General features: G+C 42.9%; 1 protein-coding gene and 1 long non-coding RNA gene across 3 annotated transcripts in view; one reads left to right on the top strand and one right to left on the bottom strand.

Moving 5' to 3' along the window:
* LOC139017202 (uncharacterized) overlaps positions 1 to 18,778 on the bottom strand; it is a 425,767-nt gene that overhangs the window by 285,193 nt on the left and 121,796 nt on the right. The window lies entirely within an intron of this gene.
* Positions 1 to 18,778, top strand: part of PARVA (parvin alpha) — a 141,856-nt gene that overhangs the window by 101,504 nt on the left and 21,574 nt on the right. For both annotated transcript variants that reach the window (XM_070425258.1, XM_070425259.1), the window contains exons 5-7: positions 11,063 to 11,203; positions 15,215 to 15,330; positions 18,608 to 18,666. In XM_070425258.1, coding sequence (XP_070281359.1) covers positions 11,063 to 11,203; positions 15,215 to 15,330; positions 18,608 to 18,666 — 316 coding nt within the window. The remainder of the gene's footprint in view (positions 1 to 11,062; positions 11,204 to 15,214; positions 15,331 to 18,607; positions 18,667 to 18,778) is intronic.

Genomic DNA, 18,778 nt, shown 5'->3' with positions numbered 1-18,778 from the left:
CTTGTGCTGCGCTTAAGGCCACCGAGTAGGAGCTACAAAGTGATTTTGGTTGGTTATCACATGTGCCGGCCTTGCAGGAACTTTGGAGAGGCTATGCTCCAAACCGAGGCTGGTTGCCACTTATACTCGGCTTGGGACACTTCGGTGGGCACTACCAAGTGAGATGAGGCCAACCGCCACTTGTGCTGAGTTTGTGGTCACGTAGTTGCCAATACTGGCCGCCACTTATGCCAGACTTCAGGCCATCTGATAGGAGTTACAAGGAATTACAGTACAATTTGAGACTAGTTGCTGCCTGTGCGGAGCCTGAGGTCACTTATCAAGAGGTAAAGGGCATTCTGAGGCCAACAGCTGCTTGTTTGGGGTTTGTGGAGCTTTGAGAGTATTTAGGAAAGACCACAGCATGAACAGAGGCAGGCCACTTGTGTGGAAGAGCCACTGGAAGAGGTTCGGGTCCAGCACAAGAATTGGAGGTGGGGAGCAGGGTGTCAGGGATTCACCTGGGTAGGACAAATGGTGTTAGCCAGATTTGGCACCAGCCAGCACTTCTGCCCCTGGAGAGAGCCTCCCTGGCCCCTCCAGCCCTCATCCAATTTAGTTCCTCCCTATATGTTTCTGGCACTCTTTGAGCCATTGCCCCTGTGCTGGAGCCCAGAGAATTTGTGAGCAAGTGAGTCCTTATGGGGCTGGGCACCCCTCACGGGGACCTCTGCAGCTGAGATATCCCTCTCAATTCTTAGTCATCATGACTGTAAAACCTGTCTTTTTAGATGGTTGTCCTATAATTTAGTTGTAATTTTGATGTGGGAGGAGGCAAGCACAGTGATAAGTCATGGTGACAGCATGTACCCATGACAGGATGCAGTGAAAGGGGCACATCCACTCTGTGGGCTTCCTCACCAAAACCCGTAGCACCGGTCTTTCCACAAGAAAAACCCAGTACTCCTCAAAACTGTCGAGGTCATGAAAAACTATCACAGATCAGGAGACTGAGGAGACAGTGATGAGTAGATGTTACCAATTGGTAAAACTGGATTCAGGATGTGCAGGATTGTCTGAACTATCATTGTAGTTCTTCTGTATACCTTACGAGCTTTCCAAAATGAAAAGTTTATTGACAGAAAGAAGGTGAGCCCGCATCATAGAGGACCTTGAACTAAGAACTTTAGACTATTTTCAGTGGCTTGTAAGCAAAGTGACAAGATCAGAAATGGGGCTTTAAGAAGATCAGACTGGAGGGTTGCTTAGACCCAATGGAGGAAATTCCAGCAGAGTGTCTCCTTGTGAGGTAATTATGGTATCAAATTATAGGAGGGTGGCAGTACAGGTGGGAAAAGCTTTAAGAGAACTAGTAATGTGGGGAATGAGCAGCATCTTATTAAAGGGCTTTGATCATATTGGTTTTGAGAGTTGCTTTCTTACACCCTAAAGTACTTCAGCCGAAGTAGCAGCTCTGCTAAAACTAAACGAGGAATGAAGAGAGAAAGACACAAGCTCTGAGTTCAAATCTTGTTTCTATTAAAATATTTCTCTGCAGCAAAGATCAGGAGATTGCCTAGGCAACCTTGTAGCTGAGTTGTCTAATACAGTACCTAGTCACATGTAGCTATTAAAAATAATTAAAATTTAAAGTGCATTTACTTAGTCACACCAGCTACATTTCAAGAGCTCAGTAGCCAAATGTGTCTAGAGGCTACCATATTGGGTAGTGCAGAAATGAACATTTCCATCATAACAGTACATTCTTTTGAACAGCACTGCTCTGAGGTCTTCCTATAACAGTCGTTGATTCTAGGAGAGTTGAAGATAATGCTTACTGCTATTCTTAAACTGGTGGAGGCATTTTGTGGATTATGAAAAACTCAAAAGCTGAATGAAAGTCATTATTCTATTTATACGTAGCAGAGAAGCTCTCTACAATGTCTTACTAAGTAAAAAGAGAGCATGGTGTAGAACTGTGAGTATAGTATGTCACTGTGTGTGTTAAAGGACACATCTAATGCTCGAGTATGTAGGACTACCTCTGGTTAATAGTCACAATAAGTTTTCTCGGTAGAATGAGACTAGGGCACTTGGGATGACAATGTGGAGAGGAGACTTAATTTTCACAGCTTGAATTTTTTTCATGTTTGTATATTATCAATCTTATAAAAAGTGGTAGAGTACATATGTAAATTTCAGTAGCAAAACTGAATTCATTTGATAGATGTCAAATAATACATGATACATTTCAACAGCTATCCCAAGGAAAACAGGAAGAAAAGGAAACTACCTAAATATGATAAAGACCAGTATATATAGCCTAACAGTGAACATATTAAATAGTGAAATATCAAAGAAATTGTATTAGAAACAAGTCAGAAATGTTGGCTATCACCACCATAATAAGTTTTTTTGACAATATAATAGTTAATATAATGACAGGAAAATTTTCTGTTCAATATGATGGCTAAATGTTCAAATCAAATCCTCTTGGTATTGCACACTTTAAAAACATATTTTTGTATTGCACGGCTAAAATGGTGTGGGAAGGAAGTTCTCCTAATGCCAAATATAATGAAGTATAAATCCAATGAGATAAGTGTTAATTCCTAATGGCTTATAGCCTGAGGTTTAATGGGTCACACATACAGGATCAAGAGACAAAGCCTGTATAGAGTCTGAGCAGGAAAGGGGTTTGGATAAGAAACCCATTAATAAAGGTTCTCTGAAGGGCAATACTTTCAGTGGGTCAACTAGAAATCTGGTCCCACAGAGAGACAGTAAGGGTAAATGTCTCTCAGACTTGGATATGAGCGGAACAGGAAAAAAAGTCTGAACTTGATAATTCCTTATCAAATCTCTGATTCACACTAATTATTTGCATTTAAAAGTCCTACGCTGAAAATGTAGTTAACATGTGGCCCAGTTTTAGTGCTCCGCAAGGCAAAAGCAAAATATATCCTTTTAGAGAAATGAATTTTAAAACAAGGTCACAAAGAACTCCCAGAGATAAAATTCCAGGGAAAATGAGCCCACAATCAGAAATCACCAAACCCAGGAGAAGCAAGCTATAATGAGCAGGTATCAACAGAAACAGTAAACTGTAGGTCCATCCTACCATTGCTATACATATTAACAACTGGCCAGTTATGGAACATTAAGTATGTTTAATATGTTAAAATAAAAGTTTTAAAAGGCTATTGAAAGGATGATTAAGGAACAGGAACTATCAAAATTGGATAGGACAAATCTGAATGAAACAAATGGAATGTCTAGAGATGAAAAAAAAAATGTAATAATGAAATGAGAAACCTCAGTGGATACACAGCTAAAGAAGGAATTGGATAAACTAGAAGATGGCACTAAAGAAATCACCTAGAATGCAATATATAGAGACAACAGTGCAAAAAACAGAATTAAAGACAGATTTTTTTTTTTAAAAGAAGATGCAACATATGGCTAGTTGGAATTCTAGTAGTAGAAGAGAAAGATATTAGAGTATAGGCAATATTTAAAGACATAACAACTGAGAATTTTCTAAAACTGATGAAAGACATGAACTCCCAGATTCAGGAAGCTCTGGGAATCCCAAACAAGATAAAGAATAAGAAATATATACCTACATACTTCATAATGAAACCTAGAAACACTGAAGATAGATTACCTATAAAAGAACAATGTACTGAGTGCTGTCTTTCATCAGGAACAAAAGCCAAAAAAAAAATATTGAAATGAAATCTTCAAGTGCAGAAAAAAATTGTCAACTTACAGGTTTATACCCAGGGGGAAAAAAAGCTTTTAAAAATGAAGATAAAAATAAATTCATTTTAAATCAACTAAAATGGAAAAGGTTTACTTACCAACAGAACTTCACTCCAGGAAGAAAGAAAATGAATCTAAAAGGAAGATCTGAAATGCAACCAAAAATGATGAGCAAAGATTACCATGGTGGGTAGATTGAAGCAATAATTGAACAAATATAAAACAACCACAATAATGTCTAATTTATTCATTTAAAAAATTAAGATAGAATCAGAATACTACAAAATTATAGTGCTGAAGTTAGAGTGACATTGGAGTTAGTGTGCTGAGGTCCTTGTATTATTTAGTACTAGAAGCCTGATGCACGAAAATTCATGCAAGAGTAGGCCTTCCTTCCCCTGGCTGCCAGCACCGGCTTTCCTCCAGCACCCGGGACCCGGGATGCTTTCCTCCTCCAGCCACCCGCAGGCACCCGGGACCTGGGCTGGCTTCCCTCGGGCCGCCCACAGGCACCTGGGACCAGGGCTAGCTTCCCTCAAACCCCGCTTCGTCAGGAAGGACGTCCGGAAGATGTCCAGTCTAATTAGCATATTACCCTTTTATTATTATAGATATTGATAAAGATGCTGATTAACTAAAGATACCGATTAATTTAAGATTCTATTACATTAAATGCACGTGATAAATTTTCTAAGGTAGCCGCTAAAATAAACATGTGTGTAACCTCCATACTAGTAATGCGGAGAAAATTAAATGAAAAGGAATAGAAACTCTAATCCAAGGACGTAAGGGAAAGTAAAGGATCAGAAAAGCAGTATAATAAAAGTGAATCCAAGTATAGTGGTAAACCCATCAATGTAAATCGACTTTATCCATTTAAAAAAGATTGTCAGACTAGATAACAAAACAAAATTTTGTTATATACTATCTACATTTACAAGACAAAGGTTGAAATAAAAACTGTGGAAATAATTATATATGTTAGATGATTACTAATTAAAAGAAAGCTGGGGTAGCTATTTTTAGATCAGACAAAATACGTAGATTTTAAGGCCAAAAGCATTACTACAGAGAATCTCTACATATTGATTGAGACTAAAGTTACCAGAAAAATAAGACATTTTAAATCTAAATGCACTTTTGTGAATCAAATGTATAAAAATTCAAAATGACAGCCCTAGCTGGTTGCTCGCTCAATGGTTAGAGCATCAGCCTGTGGAATGAAGGGTCAGGGGTTCAATTCCAGTCAAGGGCATGTACCTCAGTTGCAGGCTTGATCCCTGGTCCCTATTGGGGTTCATGTGGGTTGATGGGTCTCTCTCACTCCTTTACATTCTCTCTAAAAAAAATCAATGGGAAAATATCCTCTGGTGAGCATTAACAGAAAACAAATAAAAAATCAAAAATGACAGTCAGAATTACAAGAACTTGACAAATCTATCACAGTGGTAGATTTTTTAAACATATTTCTCTTAACACACTAACAAAAAAGTTCATAAGGATAGAAAAGATTTGGACACTATAATTAACTAGCTATACCTCAAAACCGCAGTATTCTTATTCTTTTCAACTGCACATGGAAGACTTACAAAATTTGACTGTGTCCACAAAGTAAGTCTCAACAAATTATTACACAGACCAAGTTTTCTGACCATGATACATAAAAAAAATTTAACCCTCCCCATATAATTGGAAACACAAATATATAACTTAGGACTCACTCATACTAAAAAAAGGATGTATTCTACTTCTTTGAGAGGTGGTTACATTAATATAATAAGAATTATATGGCAACATTTTCACTAGGACATCTCAGTTCTTCTACCATTCAGAGTAATTGAGTTTTTCTTCCTTGTATTGATACTTCAGAACTTTTGAATAATGCTGTTTCATTTTTTGCTAACTTCAAAAACAACTGAAAGAATCACAAAATAATTCTACTTGAGAAAATTTTCTAAAAAGCAAAATCATGCCTACTACTTTACAACAAGTTAAACTAATGATGAACAATTTTCAGAACTATGGCAACATATGAGAGACAATTTCCTGGAGGACTCAAATTTCTGCAACAGAAAATTTCCATAGTGCTAGCTAAAATTTGCCTAATAAAGAACAAAAGAGGAAAACAAGTTTTCTTTAACTCCTTAGCAACAGGGAGTGAGTTTTATTATTTAACTATAGGACTATTTGAGTGGATCTCTTAAATTTTGAGAGTTGAATATTTTTAAAAGGGGCTAGGAATAGCAGAAAAGGTTCTCATGTAAATCTTTTAAAATGTCATAAAATTGAAATAAGTGATATAAGCTTACAAAGTAGAGATGACTGCGTTTTGACTTATTTACATGCCCCTCCAACCCCCCAAAGGCTAAAAATTCAGATAAACAATAGAACTATTAAGGGGATTTGGTGAGATGACTGTATTCAAGGAGAAAATCTGTAAGGTAAGGCAACAATTTTTCTATCAGCAATAATCATTTGGTAACACACACACACACACACACACACACACACACACACACACGAGATGTTTATTGAAACTTGATTACCAATTGGGAAAAGTAGGATATAACTTGACAGGGGAATGGTTGAATAAAAAAGGTTAATAGTCCTATAAAAGAATGAATTATATTGATATCTATCAATGTAGAAAGATACCCATGATACATGTTTGAGTGAGATATATCATATCTATATATATATAAAAGCCTAAGCGACCAGTCAACTGGTCGCTATGACACGCACTGACCACCAGGGGGCAGACACTCAATGCAAGAGCTGTCCCCTGGTGGTCAGTGTACTCCCACAGCCAACCCCCCCCAGCTGGCCAACCTCCCCCAGTCCCTCCCCTCAGCCACTGGCCCCGATCAGGACTGGGCAAGATGGCCCTGATCAGCTCCAATTGCTGGCCAGGCCGAGGGACCCCACCCATGCACGAATTCATGTACCAGGCCTCTAGTAGAGACATAAAGAGGCTGAAAAGACTATAGTAGAGACTGATAAAGCTGAGAACTGGTTTGTTTGTTTTTTAACCCTTTGAGTGCCAACCAATATCCTAGGAACTATGCTAAAATTGCCAAGGCATTTTTGCTGATGTTACAGCAGTTTAGGAAAAAAATTATGAATCGCAAGTAAATGAAGTTACATATTCAAAAACTTAAGGAAACCTTTACTATATTGACATATTTAGCAATATCATCATCCCTAATAAAAGCAGACTTAGAACTGGACGCCATTTCGAAGCTTTGATAGCGCTCCCAGCACTTTTGGCGAAAGACAGGAGGAGCGTGATCACGCTCCCCAGCACTCTAGGGGTTAAGGTAAACAAAATTGTCAAATCTTTAGCTAGACTCACTAGAGGGGCAGGGTGGGGGTGGGGGGGGCAAATAAAATCAGACATTACAGCTGACACCGCAGGTACAAAGGATCATAAGACACTACCACAATGAGCCCTGCCTGGTGTGGCTCAGTTGATTGGAGCATATCCTGTACACCAAAAGGTCACAGGTTTGGTTCCTACTCAGGGCACATACCCAGGTTGCAGGTTTGATCCCAGGTCAGGGTGCCTATAGGAGGCAACCAATGAGCTTTCTCTCCCTAAAATCAATAAAAACATATCCTCAAGTGAGGAATTTTAAAAATCACACAAAGAGATATCACCTCACACCTGTTATAATGAAAGACAAGAATTATGTGTTGGCAAAGATATGAAGTAAAGGGAACCCTGTGTACTGTTGGTGGGAATGTAAATTGGTGCAGCCGTTGTGGAAAAATATATGGAGGTTTCTCAAAAAATTAAAAATAGAACTACCATATGATCCAGCAATTTCAATTCTGGGTATTTATTTATCTAAAGAAAACAAAACCACTAATTCCAAAAGATAGATGCACCCCCGTGTTCCTTGAAGCATTACTGACAATAGCCAAGCTATGGAAACAATGTGTCTATCAATGGATGAGCAGATATAAAGAAAATGTGATTTATGTATGTAATGAAATTTGGCCATAGAAAAGAATAAAATTCTGAAATTTGCAAGAACATGGATGGACCTTGAGGGCATTATGCTAGGTGAAATAATTCAGACAGACAAATACCATATGATCTCACTCATTCTATATAATAAAAGTCTAATATGCAAATTGACCAGTCGCTATGATGTGCACTGACCACCAGGGGGCAGATGCTCAACGCAGGAGCTTCCCCCCGGTGGTCAGTGTGCTCCCACAGGGGGAGTGCCCCTCAGCCAGAAGCTGGGCTCATGGCTGGCAAGTGCAGCGGCAGTGGCGGGAGCCTCTCCTGCCTCCACCGCAGGAGGGCGGTAAGGAGCAAGGGGTCCCAGACTGTGCGAGGGCGCAGGCTGGGCTGAGGACCCCCCCCCCCCCCAAGTGCACGAATTTCATGCACCGGGCCTCTAGTATGTCAAATAAAAGAAAAACAGCAAAGAACAGATTGGTGATTGCCAGAGACAGGGACATGGAGGGTAAAGGGGGTAAAAAAAAAAAAAAAGCAAACACACAAGCAAACAAAAAAGAGTTATACCTGCCCTAACTGGTTTTGCTCAGTGGATAGAGCGCCGGCCTGCGGACTGAGGGGTCCCAGGCTCGATTCTGGTCAAGGGCATGTACCTTGGTTGCGGGCACATCCCCAGTAGGGGGTGTGCAGGAGGCAGCTGATTGATGTTTCTCTCTCGATGTTTCTAACTCTCTATTCCTCTCCCTTCCTCTCTGTAAAAAAAATCAATAAAATATTTTTTTAAAAAGTTATACCTGTATATATTGACATAGAAAAATACTCATGTCCTTGAGTGACAAAACGGGTAGTAGAAAAATGTACACACTGTAATCTCACTTCATTAATGAGAGAGAACTCTGAGTTCTCTGTGTATTATGAACATGAAGCGATATACCTAAAACTGTTAATTAGGGTTACCTCAAGTTAGCCTCTCCTCAAGTCCACATAATGCCAACGCTAAAATAAAATATCCAACCATAAAATTAAAGGCAAAAAGGAAAACCCAAAGCATAATTACTAAAGAGGAAAAAAAGGACCACGGAATTGCATTTTCTAAAAAATTAGGAATGCAAAAGAAAGAAAGCTTTAAAAGTTCCTCTGAATAAACAATGCCAGATGCTTAAAGAAAAAAAATCTTTAGGAAAAATGCATTGTAATTTTAGTGTCAGACTACTTAAAAATATTGGTGGAACCAGAGAAACAATGACTGTCCTAGTATGTACTGTGTAAAATCCAAGTTTTTAGAAATGACAACAGAATGGACCAATAGTGCAAAAAGAGAGAGAGAGAGAGGGAGAGAGAAGAGGGAAGAGGGAAGAGGGAAGAGGGAAGGAAGGAAGGAAGGAAGGAAGGAAGGAAGGAAGGAAGGAAGGAAGGAAGGAAGGAAGAAAGGGAGGGAGGAAGGGAGGAAGGAAGGAAAGTGATTGACCTAGGAAACAGACTCAGAGACCTAAGCTATTCACTCCAAGAAGTCCAAAGCCGGCAGGCTATAAATATGGAAAGTCATAGGCAATCGTATAATACAATAAGGCTAGCTACACAGTGGCTCTCATGCTGCCACTCCTCCCCTCTGGCCTCCCAGCCCACTCCCAGGACAGTGTCGCCTTTCTATCCCAGCAGTCCTTCCCTCTGAGCCAAGATAAGGTTCACAGGTTTCCTTAACCTAGCACTTCGGGCAGCCTCTACCAAACTCCCCACACTGCAGCGGCAATGGAAGATGAAAACTACCTGTCGTTTCTTCAGTAGAAGAGGATCCAAGATAGGAATTCACAGCCTAAAAACGGAAAAGGCTCATGGGGCCTTTTCCAGGTGTAACATTCAAGAGGAAGACATTTACATGCAGACTTGCTAAATCCCTGAACTTTAGAAATAAAGGATGATGGCTTTGGGCAACTACAGAGGAAGTTAATATTTCAGGCCATCAGAGATAAGAATAGCTGGCGAGCATCCTATTAAAGCACTGAAAAGAATTAAATGCACTGGACCTGCAGGAATTCTCCAGGGCAACCTCATCATTACCCAAGGGGCATTTGACTGGGATCAGCTAGAGCTGCTTGAAAATAAAATAAGTTAGCAATAGGGGAATCATTGATGTATGGTAAAGTTTAATTACTTTGTATGACAGCCTCTAAAAATGAGGGGAAAAGATACTTTAAAGACGTTTCAGAGTGTCAGTTCTATTAATCCTGAATGAGGTGTGGAGGGCGACTTGGATGGATCTAATAGCAGACGATGTATTTCTTGTTAGAGAGTCTAAAGTTCTTTCTAATAGACAAGCATAAGAATTTAGACAAATAAAGGCAAAGCACAATCTAATTATTTTAAGTATTAAGCGGTTATATCATTGCAAACAATAACCATTGATTTTAAAACATACCATTATATAAGTACCACCCAAAAAGAGAAAAAAGAAAAACCCTACGCAAGGCTTCGTTACTGCTTAGAATTTTTATTTTCTGTTTTGAAACTGCTCTTGTCGGCTTATTGAGGCATGGGAGTGGCCACACAAGCAGAGCTACGACCAAGCGCACACATGTAGGTGCGTGAAAACTCACATCTTCTACCTGCCTGACTGCACTTGTAGAGTGCCATCAATTTTAAGACACAACCTGATTTCAGGGTTGTTAAAATCTTAAAAAAAAAAAAAAAAAAAAAAAAAAAGTGTGCCTTAGAATTGATGAACTAGGACATGCCAAATAAGTAACTTTCCAGGAGGGTTTTAAAGGAAAGAAGGTACTTAACACAGATAACTATGGCTCAGCGTGACACATATTATACTACGGGGATGTACAAAACGTCCTGAATAAGGATTTGCCCAGGGGACGCACAGAGGGCTTTCCAGGGAGGGCACAAAGATGTCCTTGGAGAAGGCAGAATGGAAAAGAGGAGGGAGAACCCCCAGAATGATAGGAAAAAAGAGCTCAAATATGACGGACTGGGTTAAAGGCCCCACTTCTAAGGTCCTGGGCTCTTATAATTTGGGGATTCAAGGTTTTCACCTACTGGCCCCACCAGAGCCACTGTCAGACGAGGAGGGGAGAGCAGTGTTCCTCATCTACAGGCATATCAGGGATCCTGTGGGTTTGGTTCCAGATCCCTGCAATAAAATGAGTCATCATCTTTTTGCTGGGGCTGGCCTTCAATTTGTAAACAACACAACGTCTCTGAAGAGCAATAAAGCAAAGTGCAATAAAACGAGGTATGCATGTGTATGTTGAGCGAGCGAGTGAATGTGTGAGGGCATGCATATGAGTTGGGGTTGTCTGTGGCCAAAGATCACAGCTGTTCTCTTTTCCTGTGTCGCCCCAGAGAAACTGGAGAGTGAGAAGCTGAACGTGGCCGAGGTCACCCAGTCAGAGATTGCGCAGAAGCAAAAGCTGCAGACTGTCCTGGAGAAGATCAACGAAACCTTGAAACTTCCTCCCAGAAGCATCAAGTGGAATGTGGACTGTGAGTGTTACCAAGAGAAAGGGCTCTGGTGAATGATACCTGTGGTCTGTACTGTGAGGTTTCCCCAAGAAGCCAGCCAGGAAGCTGGCCGGCCCTGTGTGGGTGCAGGCCCATTCATCTTACTGAGGAGGGACACATCTCCCACACAGAGGACTCTCTGGGACAAGTGATGTCAAAATCCAGGGTGCCTTTTCTGTAGGAGCTCATGTAAGATGGGGAGAGGAAGGACACTCGTGTTCATTGAGCTACTTCCGTGTCCCAGCACGACCTTCTGAGAACACTCTTCTAGGGGCTTCAGGAAGCAGAGATCCCTAAGTGCAGGCAGCTGAGAAGCCGGGGTGGGGGTGGGGGTGGGGTGGGGGTGGGTAAGGGCATGGCTCTAGAACAATACCCACAGCCTTCCTCTCCATCACTCATTTTCCAGAAGGAAAGATATGGCTGACATTGTAGGCACTGTAACAGGATTTTTCAGTTCAGGTTTCACAGCTAGATAGGTCAAGGATCTCAGAGAGTATGAACCATTCATTCTTCTGCTGCCTCAAGGGCCTAGATGTCTAATATGGACTTAATGAGTCTTTATCAGAACCAACATTCAATCAGCAAATCGGTGACTCCAGAGTGACGTTATTTCCTGTGGGGAGTCCAGAGTTGTTTAGTTGCTTGCAATAGATAAAAGTGTGCATTTAGATTGATAACGATTTAGATTGTGTTGTTTGCCTTTGTTTTAAGTATTAAAGGGTTCAATACTATATCTTAGTGAACCCAATTATAAAACCTAAAATGGACACATCTTCACCCCCTCCCCACCTCCCCACCCCTATAAAAACACCTTTCAAACTTAGCAAAGAAAAAGGAATCTTCACCTCTCAGCGTAGAGACCCAGTAACTGCCAGTGAGAATCTCTTCAGCAGGTTTCTAACATCTGACATTGGAGACGAGACACCAAGTACCTCCTTCAGCATAATTACACCTTTGCTCGCACAGTGTGAAAAGCCGCCTCGCACAGCTCAGGGAACAGGGCATCCTCTGCCAGGGAGACATGGGAGGGTGGAGGGGGAGGCCGTGGCTCTGGGCCCTAGATGCTGTCTGCGCTGTGTCCCGGGCGTGCTAATAGTGTTCAGTGGAGAAGGAAGGGAGGAAAAAGGAAGCTTGATCACTGGTTTGAGAAAGGTACCTGCATTTTGGAAATCCACAACAGTCATAAGCATTGAAGCATAAAGTAATAAGCATCGAAGTCCTCTCATCAAGACCCCTGCTTAGTTTTTTGGGTTGTTTTTTTTTAATCCTATTTCCCACTCCTTTGAATACGGACCATCTCCACGTACCCTTCCAAACAAAACACTTTCTCACTTACGAGGGAACCCACCTGGGGAAAGGCTCGGATGGAAGAAGGGGATTTTTAAAAGCCACACGAGGACCACCATCATGTTCACTGTCATTTCTCACAGGGAAATGTGCATGAGTGAAATAGTCGCTCACACTGCCACTCTCGTCTGGCTATTTTCACCTTCGCCCCTTACTCTCCACATCAACGCATATTTTTACTTGATGAAGTCAGGTGCATCAGGTGTTTTGTTATTTTCACTTAGTAGTAAGTCAGACACAGTTTCTGTATTCCCATGTGGTCTTCAGAGTTACCGTTTCTGATAGCCGCTCTGTCTCACGGGGTAGACATCCCCTAGGTAACCTGAGCCCTTCGGCGTGGATCCTTTCAGGACGTTTGGCAGCCTATTGCTGAATGTCTTAGGTTGTGTCTCTTTTTGCTTTTCTTGAATTAGTCCCGTCACAGATTCCCAGAAGGGAGATAAATAACTAGGTGGGAGGGAATAATTATTTCCATGGCTAGCTCCCTAGGATGCCTCGGGGCTTCAAGAACTGCTGGGCCTGTTTACAAGCAGCCCTGGTTTCTTCCGTGAGGAATGTGGCAGGCACAGCCCTGGGGGAAGCTCCGTCCCTCCCGTTATCTTTCCTGGTACTTTGAGGACATTGTGTCATCTTTCCAGGCAGGATAAAGGGGGTGAGGAGAAGCACCTGTGGGGGGGGGGAGGGGGGCTGCAATTAGGACTCAGGGACCAGAGCAGCTGTCCTTTTTTCACCTGTTTTGTCTAATGGCTTTTAGAAAAAGGGTTTCTCTGCTTAATAATAATAAAATTGCAAACCACTGGTCTAAACGTACCTTTTGCTAGTGGACAGTGTTTTCTAGATAGATTACACAATAATGAACATCTTTGTACATGTAGTGTGTGTGTGTGTGAGAGAGAGAGAAACTGTATAATTATTTCTTGTGAAAAAAAAAAGTCCCCAAACAGAGCATCCATTGAAAGGGTCTGGCATCGGCATGGTGCTCATGACATTGCTGTCTGTGTTGCTCACCAGACAGTCACGATGACACACACTGTCACCAGTGTGCAAGAACAAGCTTTTGGGCTACAGCTTTTCTAGCATTGTGTTTTGTGGTTAAAAGGGAGAAAGGTAGCAAATGTCCTACAACCCTGGGTGACTAGACTGAGGGTGTGGCAGTTCTGATCACGTGAGTGAGCACACCACCTCCGGAGCCTCCTTTGAGGCGGTTAGGACGGGTGACACTTTTGACAATGCTCAGAAGCTCAGAACTGAAAACTTCTGGAAGGTGGAGTTAGAAGCAGATCTTAGCTGTTTGCTGCTTGATGGTGGTGTTGAGCTGCTGTTCGCTGTCCATGGAAAGCCTTGTGATAACAAGAAGCTCTAATGCGTTCCCAAGGAATGTCTGAATCACTTCCTTTTTTTGGTGATTTCTCAAGGCTTCTGTAGAGCAGACTCATCAATCCTAGCCCAGACAGAAGGACACCCTAACGCTGGACCCAGGTCATGCTAAGTACGCAAAATGGGCATTTTCCTATTCTTGCCTTACATGACCCCTGTAATGAAGAACCGTGAGGCTGGTAGGACTGTGAAGACAGGTAGAGTATCTGGTGGATCTTCCCTTTCATGAGAAACAAAGGAGAGAAAGTGGTTTAATTGCCTAGATGCCAGGCACTTTCTCAAATGATAATAAAAAATATCAACCATTCCTGGGCATCTGCTACGGGCTAGGAGCTTTGCTTACATCATCTCTGGAAATGCCTTACACCGATATTTCTGCACAGGCACAGCTATCCCCATTGTGAAGATGAGCAGACTGAGGCTCCGAGTCCTTGAGTGGCCTCCCAGAGGTCTTGTCGGCAGTAAATAAATGGTAGAGCTGTCAAGTCAGAACTCAAGCTCCAGTCTGCCCAACCGTGTGTGCACCCTATTACATCACCGTCCTTTTCTCCTCAGATCTACTGAGAAAACTATAACCCAATAGTTGCCCAGATTTCTCCAGTATAAATGGCTTAGCATCCAGCACATTGCTCTGTAGCAACAGAAGCCAGCTGGTCCTGAACACTTCCTCCCAGCTATTCCCCAAGGGGCACTGCCTACACTGACCATACCTGACACTCAAGAGAGCAACAAAGCCCTTTCGATATCTGTCATGCTTTCCTCCAAGGATCTAGAGCCCTCATCAAAGGGGAAGGGGTCCAGCGTTCCTGACTCGGTGTCCATGTATTGAGAGCCTGCTTTGGGTAGAGCCTTGGGACAAGGGTAGTGGTGATCATCCAAAGGGCTCACAGTCAAGTGAGAAGGGAAGGAGGGTGCAAAGCAGACATGCCCATGGTTGTTAAAATAGAGTGAACAAAGACATGGAGGTGGTGGAGAGCTGATCTGAACTTAGCATTCAGCCACTATCAGGGTCTCTATGGGAGCCTTGGATCAAAGCAGAGGGCACGGCCTTGGAAATCCAGCAACGGCATGATCTAAGAAGCTAGCGCCTTGGGACCTGGCCAAGAATGAGGCGGCCCAGGGTGAGGCTTGCGATGACCAAGGGTGTCCCCTGATCCTCGGGGGTGGGATTACAGGGGCAGTGGATGTGATACATTTCGAATATCTGCTTGTGTCTGCCTAGAACCTAGAAGAAGATTCTCTAATTGTTTACATCATCTTTTATTTCAGCTGTTCATGCCAAGAGCCTGGTAGCCATCCTGCACCTGTTGGTTGCTCTGTCCCAGTATTTCAGGGCCCCAATCCGACTGCCAGACCATGTTTCCATCCAAGTGGTTGTGGTCCAGGTAAGACAGATACCATGCGTGCAAAGGGTGGGAGAGTGTGTGCTTGTATATGGAATGCCTTAGGTGGGCAAGTACCTAGGGTTTGCGTGTTTTTGTCAGGAGGGTGTCTGTGTAATGTATATTTGAGGGTGTATGGTGTGTATGTTTGTGAGGTGTGTCTAAAAGGATAAGGAGGAAAGAGGTGTGTGTGTGTGTGTGTATGTGTGCATGCACACCCTGTAAGCCATAGAGAATCATCTTTTGGGTAAACAGTGGTTCACAGGTATGGGGAGGAGACAGACGTGAGGGGACGTGTGCATGTGTATGCGTGTGTTTGAGAGACCTGACTGGCCAGGCCTGGATTGAGGACACTGCCCCTTTTCACCCGCCCCGAGCAGCACAGCTGGGCTTTCAAGTCATCTTTTCCAGATCGTTGGATGGAATTTCCATTCACATGGCTGTGTAATTTCCACAATGAGGGTGTGCACTCTCCCTGTGACTATCTCATTCTACCCCTAACCCCATTAGATACTCAAATTCAATTTTATTTTCCAACTTTATGCCATTTAGCAAAAGGTCATTTGGTTTGCTTGTTTCTGTTCTTTTCCAAATAAACATGCTGCAAGGGAAGACTCCCCTTATAAGCAGCTCCCAGAGTATCCAGGGATCTGGAATAGAGAATGATATGGCAGTTCTGCGTCCAGTGGTGAGGAAGAGCCTGGAGGGCTGGTGAGCTTTGCTGCGCCAGGCCAGGCCAGTTTCCAGGACAAAAAGGTCTTTGAGCTGAGCTTTCAGGGATCAGATGTGAAAGGAAGAGGACTTGGGGGTGCTCAGTTGTGCCCTAATGAAAAAGTATTTCTTTTACACCTTCTGGGTACTGAACTTGCTACACATCAAGGGGGTATAATAGGACTATGACGCCTTGGCCCCGCCCAGAGATAAACAGCAGAGAGGGCTATCAGGGGCCCACAGCCAATGCGAACGTGTGTGGTGCAGACATTAAGTGCAGGTGACTGAAAGGGACTAATTGGCCTCATTTATTGAGCACTCAACTGTGTCAAGCATGGTGCTGAGCATTTTCTGTCTGCTGTGGGTACGTGGCCAGCCCAGGCTTCCTGATCCAAGCATCTTCCTAGTGAATCCAGGCCATCTCTCTATTATGTTATTTTTACCCGTCAATAATGTGTGAATCCGTTTCATTACGTTTTTTTAAAACTATGATTCAAGATCTGAGCAGGAGAAGGGGGGCTCCTATTTTGAAACAGTGGTCACGGCAAGCCCATGCCTCTTGCCTTATTTTGAGCTCAATTATGGGCCATCTGAAGGCTGTTGTTGGTTTAATTTGTCCTGTAGGCAGCCTCGTTAGCATGAGGGAGAAAAGAGGACACGTTACATAAAATGGCATCAATGCACGTCAGGTTTTACGGGGTGTTTTGCTTTATCAAGCTAAACAGGCACAGAAGCAGGACTCGGAATTGGCTGTGAGTCACTGAACAACAGAGAGCTCTTTGGGGAACAGACAGTGGATCGAGGTGAATCAGGACACGGTGTGAGGGGTCATTTAACCCAGATTTCTTTTCCATTGTGTACAAAGGCATTTAATTATGTGTGATGTGTGGCTCAGGTTTTATATCTGTGAATGGCCTCACAAGACAAGGACACAGATTCCATCGGCCCCCCGTGAAAATGTTACCTATGTTAAAAGTGTATTTGGGAAAGTTCTGATTTATCCTCATCGGGTCTCCTTTCAGTGATGTTTACTTCCTCTTTTGCTTTGCTAGTCCATTCTTCTTCATCTCCTTCAGATATACTCTTTACCCAGCTTTAGCTTTCCTTCTGTCAGAGTCTTTTGCAAGGACCCTAGATTCTGTGGCTATTGAGAATGTGAAGAGAAGGTTCTGAAAGTTTTGGCAGGAGGGTCAAGAAGGCAGGTTTCAACAGACACCAGTGCCAGAAGGTCCTTGTGGACACTCACCTCAGCCTTTGAGGAAGATGAATTTGCTGTGACAACTGATTTCCACGCCCAGACCACCCTCCCAGGGCCTCTGACTATGCAATGAATCTCCCTGCACAAAATACCATGTGCGGGCGCTCACGTACAGTGCGATTGAAACTTCGTGGCCCATGCGCAGAAGTCGGTATTTTGTGGAAGAGCCACACTCAAGGGGCCAAAGAGCCACATGTGGCTCGAGAGCCGCAGTTTGCCGACCACTGGCTTAGGCCATTCCTCCCGGGGGAATGACCTCTCTTCTGTGCCCTTTGAGTGCCAGGTTAAGAACCCCTCCCCTTGGACGGTTTCCCTGACCATCCCCCGCTGAACGTGTCTGCCTTTGTCCTGCATTCAGCACTTTCTCTCTGCATAGGGTGACCATGTGATTTATTACCCAAGACACTTTTGAGAGCAAAAGGGATCCTACCAATAACTGACCTGGGTCATCAGGCAAAACCCTGTTTGGGGAAAACCATTCTCACATACCTGCTTCATCTATGACATTTTACTCTTTAAGTTCCTCAAGTATTTGCTCTAAGTCCAACTCAAGGACTTGTCCATAGAAGGTACTAATTAGGGGATTGTACTTAGAAGGCACTGATCAGTGAAACAAAGAAGAGAGGATGAAGTGATGGGAGGGGGTGGAATAGATGTCAGATAGATGGATAGGTAGGTAGGTGGGTGGATGGATGGATGGATAGGTGGATGGATGGATGGATGGATGGATGGATGGATGGGCTGGGTGGGCCTCCAAATTACTTAACCTTTGCTCAGAGAGTAAGCTAATTACCTGAGGACTGTACTGGTTATTTGAAAGCTCCTGTATTTATCCATTAAAAAGAAGGAAAAACAAATAAACTCTCCCTCTATTTGAATTCTCCAAGCTGGCCTGGGTTCCTCCACCCCAGCCCCCCAGCTGAATGTGTTTCTCAGCTTTCCTCTGTGGCCCCAGCTGGAGGGCAGACACACCCTGGCCTTCATTTCCATTTGGTTTACTGTGGATTACTCCAGGAGGCAAACAGTTTGCTTCCAACAGAATGTCTTCCAATAAAGAAAGAAAAGATTCACCATCCAAGAAACAGCCTACTTGTTTGGACTAAACACGAGCTGCACTGAAGTACGAATGGTACGGTCCAGGCCCGGGAAGCCAGGGGCCTTGTTTCACTTCTGGAAGCCTCTCAACTCCAGACTCACTTTCTTAAACACCAGTAACGTTCTCAGTATCAGGAATGCTAATCAGTATTTTGTATTTTTCTAAAGCATATTTTTCTCTCCTCCTCCCAACCCTTCTCCCCACCCCCGTTTCAGAAACGAGAAGGAATCCTCCAGTCTCGGCAAATCCAAGAGGAAATAACTGGTAACACAGAGTATGTCAACACCATTGTTGCCAGCGATTCTGTAATGGAACACAGATGTTTCTCCGAAATTCGTCCATTTGCTGATATTTAGTTTTCATTTATTGGGATTGCAAGAGGGATT

Source organism: Myotis yumanensis, unplaced genomic scaffold, assembly GCF_028538775.1.
Source record: "Myotis yumanensis isolate MYYU_CA2020_CCGP unplaced genomic scaffold, mMyoYum1.0.hap1 SCAF_10, whole genome shotgun sequence".
Lineage (NCBI taxonomy): Eukaryota > Metazoa > Chordata > Mammalia > Chiroptera > Vespertilionidae > Myotis > Myotis yumanensis.
The sequence above is the reverse complement of the archived record's forward strand: the minus strand, read 5'-3'. Positions and strand labels throughout refer to the sequence as shown.